Source organism: Eupeodes corollae, chromosome 2 (genome assembly GCF_945859685.1).
Source record: "Eupeodes corollae chromosome 2, idEupCoro1.1, whole genome shotgun sequence".
Classification (NCBI taxonomy): Eukaryota; Metazoa; Arthropoda; class Insecta; order Diptera; family Syrphidae; genus Eupeodes; species Eupeodes corollae.
In genome coordinates, this window is record NC_079148.1 from 42,844,437 (window position 1) to 42,865,905 (window position 21,469).

A 21,469-nucleotide genomic window follows, 5' to 3' on the forward strand; every position below is an offset into this window, starting at 1 on the left:
ATGTAGACCATAAATCGGACGTAAAGCGCGAAACACATTTCGAACCGAACACTGATTTTGGTAATAAAATTCAATGATGTGCAAGCGTTGCTCGTTAGTAAGTCTATTCATGATAAAATGTCAAAGCATACTGAGCATCTTTCTCTTTGACACCATGTCTGAAATCCCGCGTGATCTGTCAAATACTAATGCATGAAAATCCTAACCTAAATCACCCTCTATTATTCTATTTAAAGTAATTTTAGTCTTAAATTGTGGCTATTCACTAAGGGGCCGGTTAAAGCTATCAGTAATATTTTAGTTTTGAACATGAACGGGACCGTAGATCACACGAAGAACTTTTCTCTCGAAACGACCCAAGGTGCTTTAATCCTCTTTTGTCATAGTCCATGCTTCTGCACCGTATAGCAGGACGGGAATGATAAGGGTCTTATATAGCAACACTTTGGTCCCTCGAGAGAGGTCTTTACCATTCAATTGCTTTCTTAGTCCAAAGAAACAGCGGTTAGCAAGAGTTATTCTGCGTTTGATCTCAGCGCTGGTGTTGTTTTCTGCGTTTACAGCGGAGCCTAGGTAGACGAAGTTCTTGACTACCTCAAAGTTACGTCTGTCTGGTGACGTCTGATGGTGACGTTTTGACCAAGACGTCGGTGTTGTATGTCCTTTCTTGACGACAGCATGTACTTTGTTTTGCCCTCATTAACCGTTAAACCCATTTTTGCCGCCTCTACCTCAATACTCACAAAAGCCCCATTGACATCACGCTGAGTTCTTCCGATTATGTCAATGTCATCAGCATATGCCAGTAATTGGACAGACGTTTGAAAGATAGTGCCTCTAGTGTTGACGTGTGAGCTCTGCACTATTCTTTCAAGCACGATGTTAAAAAAATCGCATGACAGCGCATCACCTTGTCTAAAAACATTTTTTGACATCGAAAGGTTTTGTTAAGCGTGAATTCTCCATGGTCATCCTGCACAAACGGACTAATTTGGCAGGGATGCCAAAACTAGACATGGCTCTATACAGATCGTCCCTGTATGTGCTGTCATATGCGATAAGGACACTGATAAGGACCTATCAGGTTGTTGACGATGGGCTTTAGACGTTCACATATTACGGCAGAGAAGATTTTATAGGCGATGTTAAGTAGACTGATTGGTCTATAGTTGGTGCAGTTTAGAGGGTCTCCTTTTTTTCAGAATCAGGCAAACAATACTGAGCTTTCAGCATTCATCGGGCATGCTTTCTTCCGACCATATCTTACAGATAAGTTGGTACATGCTCCTAACCAACTTATCTCCAGCTGCTTTAAAGAGCTCGGTATTCAAGCCATCCGCTTCAGAGGCTTTATTAAACTTCATCTTAGATATGGCAATCTTTACTTCGTCTAAGTAAGGAGGTCGGGATTGTTGACTTTCGTCGTCTATGTTGAATGGATCATCTTGCCTGACAGTGGAATTCAGTTCGTCGTCGCCGTTATACAGTCTACAGAAGTGGTCCTTCCATATCCTCAGCATCGACTGCGGTTCCACTATGATGTTTCCAATTTCGTCTTTGCAGCCTTCGGTTCTAGGCTTATGTACCTGTGAATTTCGTTTCACCTGTTCATAAAACTTTCGAACTTCATTCCTGCTTTTACACCTCTCAATATCTTCGACCACACGCTTCTCATGCCCTCTCTTTTTCCTTCTGAGAAGTCGGCGTTCCTCTCGCCTCTTCTGTTCATAGAGCTCATGAGCAGCTCTCGTCCTTTTATGCAGCGCCGCTTTGCGTGCCTGTTGTTTGGCTGCATTTGCCTGCCGACATTCCTCATCAAACCAGGGGTTCCTTGTTGGTGGCTGTTTGAAACCCAGCACATCAGAGGCTGCTTCTCTGATTGCATCTTGGTAATGTTGCCACTGGTTTTCGATACATTGTGTTGGCGGCAGAGAACTTCGAGAGAGGTTACTTGTAACTTGGTCGGAAAAAGCTTTGGCGATCTCTGGCGCTTGTAGCCGTTCGATTTTGTACCTTCTCCCAGCACCTCCCTGTTTTGCCTTGGGTCTGGAAATCCGAAGTGCTACCTTGGCTACAACGAGGTAGTGGTCCGAGTCGATGTTAGCTCCTCGGAAAGTTCGTACATCCATGATGCTGGAAGCGTGTCTGGCGTCGTTCGCAATATGTTTAATCTGGTTGACGGTAGATTGATCTGGAGAAGTCCGAGTTCCTTTGTGGATGTTGAAGTGTGGAAAACGCGTACTGGCTACCATGACGTTTCGCTCCGCAGCAAAATCTATGAGCCTGAATCCGTTGTCGGAAGTGTTGTCGTGCAGGCTGTATCTCCCGATTATGCCACCAAAGATATCTTCTCTTTCTAGTTTGGCATTAAAATCTCCTAAGACAATTTTAATGTCATGGCCAGGGCCCTGCTCATATGTTTTGTCTAGGAGCTCGACGAACATATCTTTGGTGTTGTCAGTTTTCAGTTTTTCATCCTTTTTTTGCCCGGCCCATCCCATCGTATTTCCTGGATGGCGGCGATATCTGCTTTATAGCGGTCTAGGGCCTCCGCTAATTCTTCAGCAGCACGTGGTCTGTTAAGGGACCAAACATTCCGCGTGCTTATCCGAAGTTCATTGTCATTTATTCATTTGCGTTGGTTGTCAACAGTAAATCCCTCCGTATCCGAGGCTTGTTCGTGCATCGCAACACCCCGACGGCACAACCCCCAACGTGGAGGGCCAGATCCTTAGTATAACTCCAACGATGGGGAGCCGGATAAAACCGCTCCTTATAGGCCTGGGCTCCGAATAAGTCGAAGAAGCCCTATAAGGTGTTCACTAAGTAGTTCAACCTTACTAGAACTGTAGACGCCACGTCGATTCATCTCGGGAATTCCGAGTGTTTACCTCTAAGCTCCATATCTTGCAATATTCTGCTATACTGTTTATCATAATTTTTGTAAGGACGTGGGTGACTCAGCAAACATGACAATATCGTCGGCATTATGACTTTTACCAGCTTGTCACCAAACCTTACTCCACAAGGCAGATATTCAGTCAGGTCATCGAGAAACAGCGCTAAGAGCAACGGACTTAAATTGCAACCTTGTCTTATCCTCGATTGACTTCCAGTTTCTTTGTTATACTTTCTCCATCAAATACGTACGCTTCAGTCTGTTGATAGAGCTTTTCCAAAGCTTTTACGAATTTGTAAGAAACTCTCAAGTTATACAGTTTGTAAAAAGTCTACAAACCAGGCGTACAGTTATTTATTGTGACTAATCTTAATCCTCGCCAAACTACACAAAACAAAAATATTGTCCGACGTGGAATATCCTCTTTGAAAACCCGATTGAAACTCACTCAGCCTCTGGTTCATTTCAACCCATCTTGAGAGCCTATTACAAAGTAGTATAACGTGTAAATTTTTAGAGCCGAGTTCAGGAAGGAAATACGGATTCACCTTTCTTAAAAATTGGCCAAATGAGCGCTTCGTAAAAGTGTTCCCGATTGACACCAAACGTATATATAATGTTCAGAGCTTCGGATAGCTTTTCTTTGAAGAGACTTGAATTGTACTTATAAAATTCACAAGGGATAAAGTTAGTACCCGCCGCTTTTCCATCTTTAAGACCATTTAAAACTAGCTCCACTTCAACTTTTGTAATTTTGGAGTCTAAAATTATATTCTGTAAGAAAGGCATCGCGTAATTTCAATATATTGGGTCTACAGTATAATTTTTAATATCTTTTTGATTTTCCTAGCTTTTCCATATCCAAAGATATTAGCATTTATGTCGAAAAAGTGCTGATTTTTAATGGTTGGACATTTCGAACTTCAATCTCAAATATCTCGGATCTCCCATGAGTTATCGACAAAATATTTTTGCAAATATATCCGGCTTAGAACAACCTTTAATTTGATACCAAATTCATTGGTGTACACTCCGGGCCGAAAATGAGCATACCCCTTTACAAGAAATACGCACCAATGACGAAGGGCGGATCCAGACTTTTCATCAGGGGGGGTCACACACTTAAATGGGTTTTTACTCACCGCTTACAAATCTTCTCTAATTTTTTGTAAAGGATGCTAACAAAATTTAATAATTGCTAAAATGACAACTTTAGTTATCAAATTATTTAGAACACTGTTGTCCAGCAAGTTATGGCATATTTAAAAGCTAAAATACAATAGCTTAGAGGGTTTTTGGTGCATTTCGTGCAGAGATGTAGGAAATTGTTTTGAAACGATTGCTTTTTTCCAAAAACAAAACACACTTTTCTTGTTTTCATTTTTATTAATGCGAAGAACGCTACAAAAATTTAAAAATCCAGAAAATTAGAGAGGATCTGATATGTAAAAATGTCGGGCTTTTTTTGACGTAGTTTTTTCGAACTCAATTTCAGGGAGTCTCTTATTACTATCGTTATCAATCTGCTTACTCGTATTTGGATCTTATAAAGGCGTCAACAAAACTTAAAAATTGTAGAGACAAAAAGGTTTGGTTCTTGAATTTGAGGAGATAGTTGTATTTAAGAACATAACTTAGCTAAAAAACTTAAATTAAAACAAAGTAAGGTAAGTAAACAAATAAGTTGTGAAGAAAAGTTGTAATAAATCTTTAAATGAAATCTTTACTTATACAACTTAACTGTATAAGCTTTTTGGCTCATATGACCCCCCCTGGATTGTCAATTGGTCTAAAGTTGATGAATTTGAGCTGTGTTTTTGGAATAGGGCATATTATGTTCCTGGTCCAATCTTCAGTCAAAAGTAGTACTTTTAGTAACAAAGTTTAAGGAAGTAAAATACAAATGTTGTTTTCATATACAAAAAAATAATTTAAAATATAATGGGGGTCATATCCATTGAAAGGAATTCCTACGAAAAAGCAAACAAATTATCTCCCAGGGGGTCATGACCCCTACGACCCCCCCTGCATCCGCCATTGATTCTATATCAACTGTTGGCAAGTCTTGCATTAAGAAAATAGCTTAAACTTATTTTAAACCAGTTTTGAAGCAATTTCTCCTTGGCTCGTGCAAAAAAAATTAGAGATAAAAACTTTGAGGTTTTTTTTGTGATAAAACAATTTATTTTATTTTTGTATATATGTATATATAAACACAAGAATATATTATTTACAACAAATTTACACAGCAAGACAATAAAATTTCTTTCATACATTTATAAATTAAAACTATTTTCTTAACTAAATAAAACGTACTTAAAAATAATGTAATGAAAAAAGAAGAAATTCAGAATTTTCATAGAAAAATATATACAAAAGAAATTTAAGAGATTTATTCTTTTTTAATAAATTTCAATAAATGTGTCGTTCATTGTAACATGGTCGTTTCGGTATTCGTGTTTCGAGCTTAAATAGAATTATTTTTGAGAATATAATGGAATTCATTCATTTCATCATTTATCTTAGTTTCAAAATTAAAGATCTATATGAAATATTGTTGTGGAGATACGACAAACCTTATACAAAAAAAGAATAACTTAAGAAATTATATTAACATGGAATAAACCTGTGGCTTATTTAGTATCATATGAATATTCGATTTACTAATTTTATAGATATAAAAAAAGTCATTTTTTTCTTAAACCTAAATAAATGCTTGACATAATTTTAAATTTTCCTAAATAAGATCTTCATTTGAATTTTGAATAGATTTGATAATTTTAATAATTTGTTTAAAAGTTGGACGCTTTTCCTTTTCTGCATGCCAACTAGGTTTCATTATTTGATCATACACAATTTGTGGACAAAGATCTGGTTTTTTCAGCCTAACGATGAGTAAAATTTAGAAAACATTACAAATTTGTTTTTTTTTTAAGTAAAAAATACAAACCTTTCTCCTTCTTTCAGTTTGGCAACAAATTCTAAATCCATTAAAGGTGTGTTCTTTTTGAGGCCTTCAAGATAAGGTTCTTCGCCTCGTGAAAATATTTCAAATAATGTAACACCATACGACCAGACATCCGAAGAGGCTGAGAATTTATTCGATATTAGAGATTCAACAGCGTACCATTTATATGGAATTTTCCTATTTTTTTGCGTTATGTAATAGCCATTAGTATTTACATGCTGTGCTAGACCAAAATCTGATATTTTTACAATTTCACCATCCACTAAGATATTTCTCGCCGCCAAATCTCTATGGATTATACCCTTTTCACTCAAGTATGCCATACCCTAGAAAATATATCAATAAGTAACTATAAATGAAAAAAAAACATCGTTTTATCTTACTTCTGCAATCTGCAAGGAAAAATTCAGCAATTTTTCGTTTGTTAAAATTGGTTTACGAGACAATAAGTAGACTTCGAAAGATCCGCCCATTAAATATTCCATAACAATGGACATTGGCTGCTCAGTAAACATAATAATTCTAACTATATTTGGATGATTTAAGCCCTGTTGGTAGATAAACCAAATTCAATTGAGAAAAACACGAACATAAATAAGAATTCCTTAAGATAACACTTTACCTGCATAATATCAATTTCTCTATTAAAATCTTCACCGATACACCCTCCGTCACTGTTTTTGAGAACTTTGATTGCAACTTCTCTCCTTGTTTCGTTGTGATATTCAATTTCGCCCCGGTACACCACACCATAATGACCTTCGCCTATTTTTACCTTTCTTATTAGTTTACCTTGGGTAATTCTTTGCACTGTCGCCATTTCTAACATATCAGAGAACATAGCTGCATCCTCTTCGTCGTCACCTAAAGAAATATAACCATTAATACCTTAAATAATTATGTAATCAAAATATTTCTTACATATATTCCCAGTTTCATTACTGGACGTTGAATTAGTCGATGGTTCAATGTCATCATCTGTAAAAGGTTGACTTATTTCTGAACATAACGCCTCATCTTTCTTTATAAGTTTATTGAGTTTTCTTAATATGTTCATTTTATCGAAACGTATTTCGTTTATGCTCCAGCCATTCATTATAATATCACGAATATCGTCGTGCCATTCACGTGGAATTTCTAAGATTCCTCCAGTCTCTCTTTGAGTATAAGTGAGTTGCTTGACAGTCAAACCTTGGATGGGTTCACCGCGAGAAAATATTTCCCACATAGTTGTGGCAAATGCCCATAATTCTGAAGACAAATCATACAATTGTTTGTTTGAAAGATTTGAATAAAACGTCGATGGTATCCAAGGCAAGCTACAAAATAATAAAAAAAAAACTATTAATATAAACAATATAAGAATAATTGTAAAAAAAGTTTTATAGAAGCCCCAATTACAATAGATACAATAGATTTTCACACAAGACAACAGGTTGCAAAATTTGTTTTCTTTTAAATTTCAAAAGGTTGAAATTTACATAACTGTTTGAGTACAGTAACAAAATAATCAAAATCATTGTAGTATTTTACACAAGCCGATTATTAAAGAAACAATAAACTGATGAAGGTTTTTTTTTGACGTGAGGTTTTCAAGAAGAAATATGGTATGGCCAAGAATTCGGCTTCAATCAAAAAATAAGGATTTACTTCTACACATAGTCCAAAAAGTCTCCGTACAGCAAACTAATTTTAGTGTTTTTTTTTTCACATAAATTCAAGCCAAAATGCAGCCATTAGAGCCGCTTTCAAGTCTTCAATTGTCTCAGGCTTATTTGTGTGCCCAAGCGACTTTACAAAAGCCACGCCATTACCGACTTTGCTAGGCAATTATACCAACAAAATATAAAATGCAGAACGTCATCTGAACCATTGTTATGGCAATAAATTTGCAAGTTTTGCTAACGTTGTTCAGGAGTAATGGCGAAACAAACAAAAAGTCTAACTCGGAAAAAAGTAAAGCCCCGAAAATAATATATTTTTTTAAGGGACTACAGAACCGTAACGAATTTTCATAATTCGCTTTTTCTGTTAAAAACCTCTGAAATATTTAAACTTAAAAAGAGTTAACTTTATACGCGCTTTAGTTATAAATAATAAAAATAACTTACTCTCTGTTCTTATCGTATTCTCTTCGAATTCCAAAGTCAGCAAGTTTGGCAACAATAACATTTTTTTCTGGACAATAACTGGTAACCATCAAGGAACTACATCGAATTCGCCCATGATATATTCTTTTTTCTTGCTAAAAAAGTGTATTTAAAATTAATAAAAATTAAACTTAATATTTTTGTTGTATCATTTAAATTTATTACCATAAACGCAACAGCACGAACTAAACCATTTGCTAGTTCTAATAAACATCTGAATGAAACGTTACGTCTTGTAGACAAAAATCTATTAAGTGGTCCGTATTTAGAGTGCTCTACTATCACTGCATATGGTGCTGTCAAAGTTAGACCGTACATTTTAAGAAAATCTGCCGAATATATTCCGCTCCATGTATTTGATAATTCCATAAAAGCCTTCATAGAAAAAATAATAATAAATAATTTAATTATACACGAAGATGAAAAAGATAAAGTTCTCCAGCATACCCCAAAGTCAGATTCGTTGTTTAACATTTTTAACGTCACTTTTATATTTTTAATACCACTTTTTTGAATCCATTCGGCTAAGTGACATGTCATTCTACCACAATCACTTCGAGTCTCAGAATCTGTTAATTTAAGAAAAAAAAAAAAATAAATTCAATTTATATATTAATAAAAGGAAATAATATTATAATATAACTTACGAATATAACGTTGAAGATCTCTTTTTGGTTCGAAAATTTGTGGACGATTTTCTTGCAGTCTTTCAAGGGTAATTTCGTTGCCAGTTGTTTTTGGTAAAAGATTTCGTGAAACACATAATAGCAACAATTGTGGTTTATCTGTTTTAATAAAATCATATTATTTTACGTCAATATTCAATTTTAATTAAGTTTGTTTAACACAACTTCATTTTTAAAATTTCTTTATATTCCTGTAAAAAAAAATATTTACAAACGAAAACAATTTTTTAATCAAAGGATGATTCATATTTTTGGTGCTAAAAGCTGTCGTCTTCCAGAGAAAATTTTATTTCATTATAGAGATTGGAAATTGCCATAAAGTGTAGAAATCACACAATAAGCTGCCTTAAAAAGATTCGCAGGAAGCAAATCTCTTGAGGTAATATTTACCTACTTTTCTGACTATGTATCAGAATTTGAGTTCGGGACTTATTCTAGCAAACACGTTTTTTTGCGTACCTCACGAAATTGTATGATCTTGTCGGCGAACTGAGTTCACCAAAACGTGAAATTACAGAGACAAAAAACTTCTGACTCAATAAATTCATAATTATTGGTGTTTTTTGGCTCATTGCCACATCTTGTTCATCTTTAACTGATACCCAAAAATATCTGTAATCGTCTGCCCATTCGCATCTTCGACGAGACAAATAATAACGAATGCAACGGCACATTATTGATCACTTTTGGGTTTTCTTAAAATTATGATTATTATGAGGATGACAATGCATTGATGACGCAAAATATTTACGACGTTAGTAACTCTTCCAACATTCAACTTATATTATGATACTTGTAATGACAACTGAGTTTGCAAGCGCTCCTAACTTGAAACCACGATATAAATGACCATATACTATGATTTGTTTATTTTGCCGATAAATAAAGATAGTAATTAACTATTTCTGTTGTATTTTAGAACAATTTTTAAGTTTTTTTGGCTTACTACATATTTATAAGGATGTTCAAATGGTAGACATGTGCATTCAAGAGGACACAAGCGTCCACAGGTTTTTCTCAAAACCCACCTCTGTCTGTCAACTCCTACTCTCACCTTCCCGCGGTGAACATCGGGTGGCTAGTACCTCAACTTGAGATTGGGTTCTCACCCCAGTGGAAAGTTGTTGGGGGCAGCAAACGAGAGAGGGGGGAGAGGTGTTTCCACTAAGGCACCTCTCCTTATCCAGACAGCAGCGGACAAATTCTCGAGATGGAATCAACGGTGGCGTCTACAGTTCCAGTAAAGTTGAAGGGCTTCTTCGACATATTCGGAGCCAAGGCCTGTAAGGAGCGGTTTATCCGGCTCCCCTTCCTTGGAGTTATACTAAGAATTTGGCCTTCCAGGGTGGGGGTTGTGCCGTCGGGGTGACTTCCTGGCCACGTAAAAAATACCTTTAGTTGCGAAGCACCAACAAGCCTCGGATACGGACGGATTCACTGTTGACAACCCACGCAAACGAAATAAGGACAACGAACTTCGGATCTGTACGTGGAATGTTAGGTCCCTTAACAGACCACGTGCAGCCGAACAATTAGCGGAAGCCCTAAACTGCTGCAAGGCAGATATTACCGCCATCCAAGAAGTGCGATGGGATGGACCGGGCAAACGCAAACTAAAAGACTGCGATATATACTACGGCAACTCCTACCGAGAACAAAGACAGAGCGTATTTGGGTGTGGATTTGTTGTTGGAACTAGATTTAGGCAAAAAGTCTTAAGTTTCAACAGTGTGAGCGAGCGCATCACGATAATCAGCATCAAGGCTAAATTCGCCAACATAAGCCTCATATGCGCGCATGCCCCAACAGAGGAGAAAGATTAAGACACCAAAGACATATTCTTCGAGCTCTTGGACAAGACATACATATGAGCAGTGCCATGGCTATGACATTAAAATTGTCTTAGGAGATTTGAATGCCAAGCTAGGAAGAGAAGACATCTTTGGTGGCACAATCGGACAACGGATTCAGGCTGATCGATTTCGCTGCGCAGTTCACACATCTCAATATCCACAAGGGGACATGGAAATCTCCTGATCAATCAACCGTCAACCAGATTAACCACATTGCGATCGACGCACGACACTTCTACAGTATACAGGATATCCGAACATTCCGAGAGACCAACATTGACTCGGACTACTACCTCGTTGTAGCCAAGGTACGGCTACGGATATCCCGATCTAAGCCAAAACAAGGAAGTACTGTGAGAAGATTCGACGTTAGACGGCTACAATCGCAAGAGACTGCCATGTCCTTTTCCAATCGAGTCTCTAATAACCTCTTAAGGAGTCCTATGCTGCCTGCATTAAGCATTGAAAACCATAGTGGCAACATTGCCTTGCAGCCATCATTGATGCCGCATCTGAAGTGCTAGGTTTCACACGGCCACCACAGCGAAACCCCTGGTTTGACGACGAATGCCGGCAAGCGCACGCAGCGAAACAGCAGGCATACAGAACGGGGCTGCATAAAAGGACCAGAGATGCTCGCGAGCTCTATGAGCAGAAGAGGAGAGAGGAACACTGGCTTCTTAGATGGAAAAAAAGAGAGCATGAGAAGAGCGCGATCGAGGAGATAGAGGGATGTCACAACAGGAATTTAAAAATTTTACCAAAAGGTAAAAAAACCTCCCAAGGGTACCAGCCACGAACCGAAGCCTGTAAAGACGATCAGGGGAACATCGTAGTACAACCACAGTCGATGTTGAGAATATGGAAAGATCACTTCTCCAAATTATATAACGGCGGTGACGAACCGAATTCCGCTGTAAGGGAGATAGAACCACTCAACCTCGGCGACGCAGATCAACAATTCCGCCGACCCGACCTTGAATAAGTGAAGATAACTATATCTAAACTTAAGTCAAACAAGGCTGCTGGAGCTGACGGCATCGCTGCCGAACTAATGAACCAACTCATCTGCAAAATATGGTGCCAACTACAGAGCATTGTATATATATTTCTTATAGTACTCCTATGGAACGAACATTTTTATTTCATCTCCACGCCGTTTATGGCGCTGCGTGTATCAAAATGCTTAGTAGGAAATCAAGAATGAGGAGAAAATTACTAAAGAAAGAATGAGAAAAGTAAATTTGCTTAGGTTCCATAAGCATTAATATGTTCGAGGGAGATAGCTAAAATACAAATTTCAAATCAAAAAGGAATAATATTTGTTTACATTTTTTTTGTTTTCACGTGTGAATGTAGAGGAGAGGTGCATGCATATGTATTCATATGCTTGTAGCTATGTATACTTTAACGTTGTAGGTATTTTGAATTTATAAATTGTCGTTAGATTTTAAATTTTCAATTTTCAATTTTTGTGAAAAATGAAATGTTGCCATATTTGGCATATACAAATACATTTGTTTGTAGCTATGTATACAATAACGTTGTAGGTATTTTGAAATTAATAATTCTCATTTCATTTTAAATTTTCAATTTTTGTTAAAAATGAAATGTTGCCATATTTGGCATATGATGCATTGAAGATTTTAAATATATTCAGTTATTTTGTTGTTGTTATTCTTGCGTGTTATTTGTTATTTGTACGCATCAAGTATAAACACAATCAAAAATTAAAATTTATTCAAAACTTGGATGATTTTTGTTTTTTAACGGCTAAATAGGGTGTACTGAATTGAATTTTAAATTTTTATATAGGAACATTCAAATAAATAAATACAATATAATATAAAACTAGGTTCAAAAATTAACCTTACACATATCAATGCCTTAATTTGAAAGATATAAGCCTAATATATAAGATATCGTGATTTTGACAGAATGGAAGTGTTTCTTGTGTGGAGATATCATTATGATAACATTAATTGCTTCTATGGAACTCTTCGATTCATATAGTCCAGAATATTTTACTTTTTTCGGTTTTAATCTTTTAAGGTCTTTTCTTGTAAAAGATACAAACATACTTGTAAGTGCATTGTATGCCGAGTTTGCACCTTGTTTCAAGAGTTTTTTTTCGGCGGGCATTTTAATTAGCATGTCTAGGAATTTAGCAACAAAAACTTCTCAAAAATTGATATCTTATCAGAACAAATAGCCCATTTGACTCTAGTATATGAGATCTTACTAAATAATTCGTAGATAGTTGGAGGTTTAACTGCAAGTACTGACGAAATAAAAATTATTACCGAAAAGCTAAAAAGGAAAAAAAATCTTTTTGATTTATCTTTTTGGCAACACTGGTTTAAACAGCTGACGCACGTTTCGTGTTTTGTTTCACTGTCAAACATCTTCAGTTTGGTCTATAATTGCACCATAAATCGTCTTACAAACGAACAACGCTTGCAATTTGTTGAATTGAAATATTGGAAATTGGACTAAGCGAATGGACCCCTTGAGGCGCGGTCAAGTTCAACATCTGCATGAAATAATATTCAAAAATTAAATTATATGGACCGTACTATCCATTCAAATAAAGATTTCATGCATTTTTCCGAATTGTATGTGTTTGTTTTTAACTTTCATGCTTTCATATGACTTTTAAAAATTCACCCTTTATAAATATAAACATATAGAATTATACATATAAAACGAACAAACTGAAGGAATTACGTGAAACTACATTTTTGGTATACAAAAGATAAAATATAATTTTTTTTTGATTCAAGAGTCATATCAAAAATAAAGACCATTATCAGGAACACCCTATTGAATTGGAAAACAAATATATTATATTCACTACCTACCCCAAAAAAAATACTCTTGCAGTACTGTTTTGCGTTGTTATTGTTTCTCTTATAAATACTTTTTCTATTTCTTGCCAAAGCATAACCGTAAAAACTTTCCTCTTCAAGTATAATATGCATACACACATATAATGTCAAAACATTGTTGCTATTATCTCCCTCGATCTCCTACTACATTTGCATATGTTCTTCTCTATTTTCTATTCTTTAATTATTGTTGAATTTTCTCTCATTCTCAACTATCGAGGGGTACAAAAAAAAGGGATCAAATTCAATCATCTCCACGCCTCTCAGATGTCGCTTCGATCGTTCCTCTTCATGAGAGTACTATAGAAAATATATATACAATGTACAGAGGCATCAGTCTCCTTAACATTGCGTATAAGGTCCTCTCTGCCGTATTATGTGAACGTCTGAAGCCATTCGTCAACCATCTGATTGGTCCTTATCAGTGTGGCTTCAGACCAGGAAAGTACACTATCGACCAAATATTCACACTACGGCAGATCTTGGAAAAAAAAACCAGGAACTTCAAATCGATACCCACCATCTATTTATCGATTTTAAAGCCGCGTATGACAGCATCTATAGGGAAGAGCTCTACCGAGCAATGTCTAGATTTGGCATCCCTGTCAAACTTATCCGTTTGTGCAGAATGACGATGGATTTAAGTTTATTTATTTCCAATCTTCCAAGGGTCCATCCAATTACTCAGATACGCAGATGATATTGACATAATTGGAAGATCAAAGCGTGATGTCAGCGGAGCGTTTTTGAGCATTGCGACGAAAGCGAAGAAGATGGGTTTAGTGGTCAATGAGGGCGAAACCAAGTATATGCTGTCATCAAGAAAGGACACTGAACAACGACGTCTTGGACAAAACGTCACCATAGACAGCTTTAGATTTGAGGTAGTTAAGGACTTTGTCTACCTAGGCACCGCTATCAACACAGACAACGACACCAGCGCTAAAATCAAACGAAGAATAACTCTCGCAAATCGCTGCTTCTTTGGACTTAGAAGGCAATTGAGAAGTAAAGTCCTCTCTCGAGCATCTAAAATCACCATCTATAAGACACTCATCATTCCGGTTCTCATTTATGGCGCGGAGGCCTGAACCCTCTCAAAGAAAAATGAGAGCGTCTTAGGATGCTTCGAGAAAAAAATTCTTCGGGTGATTTTCGGTCCCTTACGAATAGATGGAGAATGGATAAGAAGATATAACGACGAACTGTACGGGCTGTACAGCGACACTGACCTAGTTAGCAGAAATAAAGTCCAACGGATTAGATGGCTAGGTCATGTAGAGCGGATGGATAACAACGCTCCAGCCCGGAAGGTCTTCGAATCACATTCCGAGGAACGGCGCAGTAGAGGAAGACCGCGATTCAGGTGACGCACCCAGGTGGGTGAGGACCTCAACCAACTTGGCTTCCGAAAATGGAGAATTTTAAAAATCCCTTGAAGAAGCTGGAAAATAGCCAGCGAAACGTCGGGTAACAGAAAATGAATTAGTTTTTTATTAATTGCATCAAGAATATTGATCATTAAAGCCCAATCAAACAAACATTATATATTAGGTTAGGTTATAGTGGCTGTCCAAGATGGAACGGACACACTTAGGCCAGTTTAACATTATATATTAAATAAAATGGAAATAATTGTGAAGAATATGTTAATATGATTTAATTTACCATAATCAGAAGCTGGTATCTGATATCTAAATTTGATATCAGCTGGAATATGATCGGCTAAATCGTTTAGATTAGCAAACTTGCTAACCTCGTCCATGTGCAACAACCATTCGTTGTCTATTTTCGTTATTTTAAAAGTTTCTGGATGCTTTCTGCAAATATAATTAAATTTAGAAAAAAAGTTTTAAAATGTTTCTTTTTATTAGTTATAAATGTTTTTGTTCTTTCTTACTTTTTTGCAACAATATCAATGTAATATGTATCGTATTCCTTTTCACATTGTCGAACAATAAAAGTTCCCCGACCTTTACCTGATTCTCGAATTTGAGCATATGAAAAATCACCCCTGAAATTAAAAATAAACGAAACAATATTAAAAAAAAAAATACAAATTTAAGAAGTTTTAAACTTTAAAATAGAAACTTGAAATTAAATGATTTTTATATTTTTAAAACAAAATCAAACCCTTTTTTAGCCTTGTAATCATAATAAAGCAGCTATATAAAGGCTATTTGGCAACCTGCATGAACCAAAAATCGTCCAAAGCCATAGCTTCAATTTCAGAAAAGAAAAGTCAATTAGTATGGCTGTGTAAAAAGCCCACTGTTGATAGAGATTGTTAATGCTTATTTTCGAAATTGGAAAATGGTCTAATGATGCCACAACTCTCAAATCTGCACCAAACTTCCACAACAACGTGCGAGTAAGCATGGCAATCGAAATGAAGAGATGATTTTTTGACCAAAATAGTTGTTCGGTTAAAGCACCAAATTTCAATTTCTGAGTCAACTCGATCTAGTCTATTAATGGGGGCTTTGTATAGAAATCTTCTCAGATTCTAAACTAAGTCTAGTGCGTTAAATGTTCAGCTATTGGGATGGATGTCGAGTTGGCACTCATAAATATAACAATTTACATGTTTAATATTTTCCAACATTATTAAAAGCCTAAAACAACTCACTTAATTTCGCTGATGTGTTACCATCAATTTTTGTCAAAAGATTTCAAGCAGGAAACGGCGGTTAGTGTCAAAATTATTTATGGCTTAAAAAGAAACCTTTAAATGGCCCTCTCCTCAGTGAAAAGTCTTTCTAATTCTTTCTGAACTTACACTGACCTAATAAAAATCGAATAGAAAAACAACACCAACTTATTGTTGCAATTGATTTCTTCAATGCCAATAAGGTCTTAAGGTGGCAACAAACTATAGCAACCCTTAATCAATTATGTTAACGTAATTCCTCGCCTTAAAACCCATTAGCTTAATACATGAATATAATCTTTCGTTTGCATTTTGTTTTACTTTACTGTACATATTGTTATCTGCAGAAAACAAGACCGAAATATTAAATATCACTGGACTTCCTAAAAATGATAATATAAATAAGAAAAAAATAGCAATACAAGACAATAATAAACTGTTAGTGTTTTAAAATTTTCCAGTGAATTACGATTTTATACGTGACGGATACATCAAAATTGGGGTCAATTCTATTTTTTATCTTTCATTAATATACATGTATTATTCGTCTCTGTTTGCTGATGGTGGCTTGGGCAGTTAAATGTTTTATTATTGATGCCAAATTTCAAAGGAATCTACGGCATGATGTTTACAAAAAAAATAAAAGTATTTCCGCTTGGAAACTTGAGTTAGGTCAGTGATAATTTTGAGCATGTAACACATATGCATACATAATTAAATATTTTGTTTGCCTTGAATTAAGAGTAAATAAATACAAAATTGAATAGAATACTTTGCGAAAGTTTAAAAATTGATGCACCCCAAAATCAGTGCTTTAAAAATCTCCACTGTTTGGCACTTATTAACAAAGTTAATCGATTAATTAATCCCCGAGAACCCTCCAGATAGATGATAATTAATTATTTCACTTAAAAGAAGAAATAAAAATACAATAACAAGAACAAGACTTACCCTACGGGGCCATGGCACTTAAGTTCTTTCAGTTCCATAAGAGACGGCGTTGGAAAATTTACACAAGGATCAAACATCCATTTGATTGAAAGCCTAAAAAATAAAAAAATAATTAGTCTAAAGATAAACGGTTAGTTTTTTTTTTTTTAATTTAATTTACCTTAAATATCCGGTAACATAGGTCATAAAGGACTTTGACTCATGTGGATGATTAAACTTTAAATGATATTTTCTTAGATGTCCATTTATATCTAATTCAACGCCAAGTTGATTTTCATCCAAATATAATGCGTTAAGGTTTTCCAACTTTGTTACCAACAACCACTAAAATAAAAAGACATAAAAGAATTATACAATTTTTTAAGTAAAAAGTTAACCGTAGAAAAAAGTAAAACAATCAAGGTTAGGTTATAGTGGCTGTCCAAGATGGAAACGGACACACTTAGGCCAGTTTAATGGCCCATTGTGATACAACATGGATCTTGAGGCTTTCTCCTAAGCTCAATGGAACCAGCTTGAGTCCCTTACGAAACGTGAGAGGCTGATTATACCGATATGATTAAGATCGTTTAGATCGTTAAAGAAGAATTCTCCTAGGTAATTCTTGCGTTTTCGAGCTAGAGCAGGGCATGTGCAGAGAAGATGAAGAACCGTTTCTTCCTCTTCTTCGTCCATACAGCTTCTGCAAAAGTCATTTGAGAATACGCCTAGTCTCGTGGCGTGCTTTCCTATTAGACAGTGTCCGGTTATGACACCTATTATCGAGCTTTTATGCGATCTGTTTAGAGAGAGCAAACACCTTGAACGTTTTAAATCCAGTGTTGGCCAGATGTTTTTTGTGGCTTGACACGTGGTGATGTTGTTCCAACTGGTGCCTGCCCTCCTTGCAGCGTCTTGCATCAGCAACAGTTTACAAGTAGCGATTGGTATGCCAGTACTTGCCAAACGTGGTAGGATGGGCTGTACTGTACCGTTCCTGGTGAGTTCATCTGCCTTACAGTTACCTGGAATGTATCTATGGCCCGGCACCCAGCAAAGGTGAATATTGAACTGTTGTGCCATCTCCATTAGAGATGATCGACAGTTATGGATTTGATAGCGGCCTGGCTGTCAGAGAAAATACGGATATCAGATGTTGATATCACGTTTTCTTTGAGCCAAGACAAGACTTCTTTAATCGCCAAAAGTTCCGCCTGGAACACGCTACAATGATTGGGAAGGCGGAATGAGAGACTCAATTTCAGTCGTTCGGAGTACACACCTCCACCAACCCTTTCTTTGGTTTTTGACCCATCTGTGTAAAAATGGATTGACTCATCCTCCAAGAATGTCCTATCCTCCCAAAAAGATCTGTTAGGTATAGAAATCTGGAAGTTTCTGTCGAATTGTAGTTGGGGGATGGTGTAGTCTGTGTGCTTTGGAATTGATTCTAAGTACCTTAGAATTACGGAGTGGCTAATGTTGTTGTTGGTCAACAACAACAATCAAGGTTAAAAGAGGATCAATTTGGTAAACACAAAAGAGGGACAAAAACGCAAGTTGGCGCTCAAATCCAACAGAGTCTGTAAGTCTGCAAGATTGTCAAAACACTTTTAATTTTAATCCAAGCTGCTGCTTTACAGAGTAATTTTCCTGACAGTTCTCACATATAAATCCTAGACTTAGTTGTTTATTAAAGGAAAACGAAACATGTTTAAGAGAAAAGTTTTCCGGAGTATCGCTTCGTATGTGAGGAACAACGATTCTATAAAATCTTGAATGCAGTACTGTAGGAAATTTAACTAAAAGTAGATAAATACAAATAAATTAGGCGAAAAAACAGTCCTTTGAGAACTAGAGCCTAGTCACTTACAACTCTCAAACATTTCTGAATGCTATTAATGTTATCAGGGACGGAGGGGACCCATAGTTTTAAGCCAAATTCGAACGGATAATTTGAGAAAGCACTTTTCATAAAAACAATTACTCTTGGAGGATTTGTTAATTCTCAAGACCTCTGGCATAATAATCCTATGCACTAATCATCCCGCCATGGTATCTACTGGAAGTAGATATTGTGACAATAATTAAGCTCGACTTGGAAAACCTTTGCAGTTCATTCAATAATAGACAAAAACTTGGACTTAAATATAAAATATTTCAGGATCGCCAGCCCATTATGGCGCGCAACTAAGAAGGGAAATGCGCTGCCTAAAATTTCGAAAGAGTACAATCGTTAAAAAAGGGTGAGGTAAAAAGCATTACGACGATCTTACGACGTAAACAGTGAATGATTTTATTTGTCAACAATCATTTTTGAAGCTCTTCTTTGAATACTGTCCAAGAGGCTTAAGATATGTTTTATGTTCATACTGTAGTTAGATCATTAGGTAAAACAAGTAAGTGCATCTTCTTAGATTGACAACATCGCGTATGTGATCGTTCCGCAAGAGGTAGATGGTAATACCCATACCGAAAATATCACGATGTTCAGTTTTATTTATGCTAGCGTCACTTGTGTCATATCCCGTTTTAACAAATATTATTGGTTTTTCCAAACACTAAAATTAACCTGATTTCTTATTCTCCATTTTTTAGTACTGTTAAAATCAGAATTTTGCAGATTTACATCCGAAGTGAAAGGGTGAGGAAACGATTATCAGGGAAAAAATTAATTACTTTAGAAGTTGCAGACCGACATTAGCTACACAAACAAAGGTATCTTCCAAAAAACCGTAATAAAAGGTTAATGACCTAAAAATCGGTTCTGAAGAATTTGAGTACATTATGAAGACTTTATGTATTTTACGTATTAATAAGTGTCGTTGAGATACGAAACATTCTGCCTTACCTGCTTTTTAAATAGCGAAACTTTAATTGATGGGCCCTCATCTCCAAACAGATCCAAATCCACACTAACCGGATAGTTATTACTCCGGTCCAATTGATCGCCACCTTCGGGAAAATTAGCAACTGTGGCATTATACTTTTCTCGCAAATAGTTCGGAGCTAGATCTGCCAAGGTATGCATGTAAGAGCTCTTCACATAATTCAGTCCTTTTGTTGTTTTGCGAAGATTCTCAAATCCCTCTAAAATTCTTTTCCTAGCAAATATTTGATGCGTTTGCAGGATTATCGGAGGTACATACTTTTTGTAGTTCTTCTCAATACTCTCCACAGACCCCTTTTTTTCCGCCAGATCAATATACATATCCACCACCCCCAACCCAAGAACATTATTCTTGTGCAATGGATACCGAATTTCATCGATGCGTTCGTGGAACATGTCATGCCTTATTTGATGATACAAATACTCGTATGCATTTGGATCAATTGTAGACAAATTATCCAAATCGGGCACCTTAAATCGCATCCGGAATTCGTATTTATCGCTTCTTTCTGGTATTTGACATGGAAAAAGCCACTCCTCCGAATCCAGTTTACGGAGTCCAAATAACAAGCGAGTCGTTGGTAGAATTTTAAGTGATATGCAGCATTCGATGCATATCTTCTCGCAGGTAATGTCCGAATCTGAGAATATCTTGAATTCTTTGTCTTTATAAAGGAAAACTTGAATTGCTCCTGGCATTATTGTTGTTTGTGGCTTTCTGGAACGTATTGCATTTATAACTTTCATCATTTTTAATAAATTGTAATTGTTTGTTTGTTTTTAGTTTTGTAATGAAAAAACAAAAAGAAACTTGTTTTTTTTCTATTTTCTTTTAAGAATCTATTTTTATTAATTGCACATTGAAGCACATCTGCTTTAAAAGCAGTATCACACTTCTTGGTTTATCAGATCGCTCAATTTTTTATATTTTTTTCAATCGCGTTTGATTATTAAAAACAAATTTAAGGAAAAATAAAAATATTAAGCGATAACAAGATTCGTCAACACAATCAACACCATTTTATTTTTGATTTTTGGAAAAATAAAGTAGCAGTATGGGGGTGGTTGACAAAGCGCAAGGACACGGCGAAGTTATTTAGTAAAGGTGGAAGCACAAGACCAAATGGGCTATTACACCGAACCTACACTTGGAAGAACGTAATCAATCATGGCGATAATAGAATGAGAATTTAATGAACGAGTTGCGGATGGAATCGAATCGATTCTTTTGACAATTTTAATTTAGATGAAAAAAGGTAAAATTGGCATTTTATTCGGAGGAAGATCATTCTAGAAACAAACTAATTAACAATTAATTGCCTCGTTGGCATATTGGGAAAAACTAAACTGTATTTCAAAACAATGCGAAAAACGTTGAAAAAACCATCAAACTGATGGTTAAATCGAAGTCTTTTTTCAATGTTGATGTGTAAACTGTCAAAATTCACATGAAGAATATTCATGGAACAACATGAATTTCCACTGTGCAGGCAATGATATTTTAAATAGACTTCTGCAAGAACATAATACTAGGAAACGGTAGAAATAAAAAATA

The 21,469-nt window shown here is 35.9% G+C and overlaps 1 protein-coding gene across 1 annotated transcript; it reads right to left on the minus strand.

Moving 5' to 3' along the window:
- Positions 1-5,081: 5,081 nt before the first annotated feature.
- LOC129946568 (tyrosine-protein kinase hopscotch) lies at positions 5,082-20,941 on the minus strand. Its single transcript, XM_056056807.1, has 14 exons — positions 19,876-20,941; positions 17,206-17,369; positions 17,046-17,138; positions 15,345-15,458; positions 15,113-15,264; positions 8,665-8,802; positions 8,465-8,586; positions 8,183-8,392; positions 7,979-8,112; positions 6,789-7,186; positions 6,490-6,731; positions 6,251-6,415; positions 5,850-6,193; positions 5,082-5,784 (listed from the first exon to the last, which is right to left on the minus strand). Exons 1-14 carry the CDS (start codon positions 20,662-20,664, stop codon positions 5,637-5,639), a joined length of 3,213 nt encoding a protein of 1,070 aa, XP_055912782.1. The 5' UTR covers positions 20,665-20,941; the 3' UTR covers positions 5,082-5,636.
- Between the last annotated feature and the right edge of the window lie 528 nt (positions 20,942-21,469).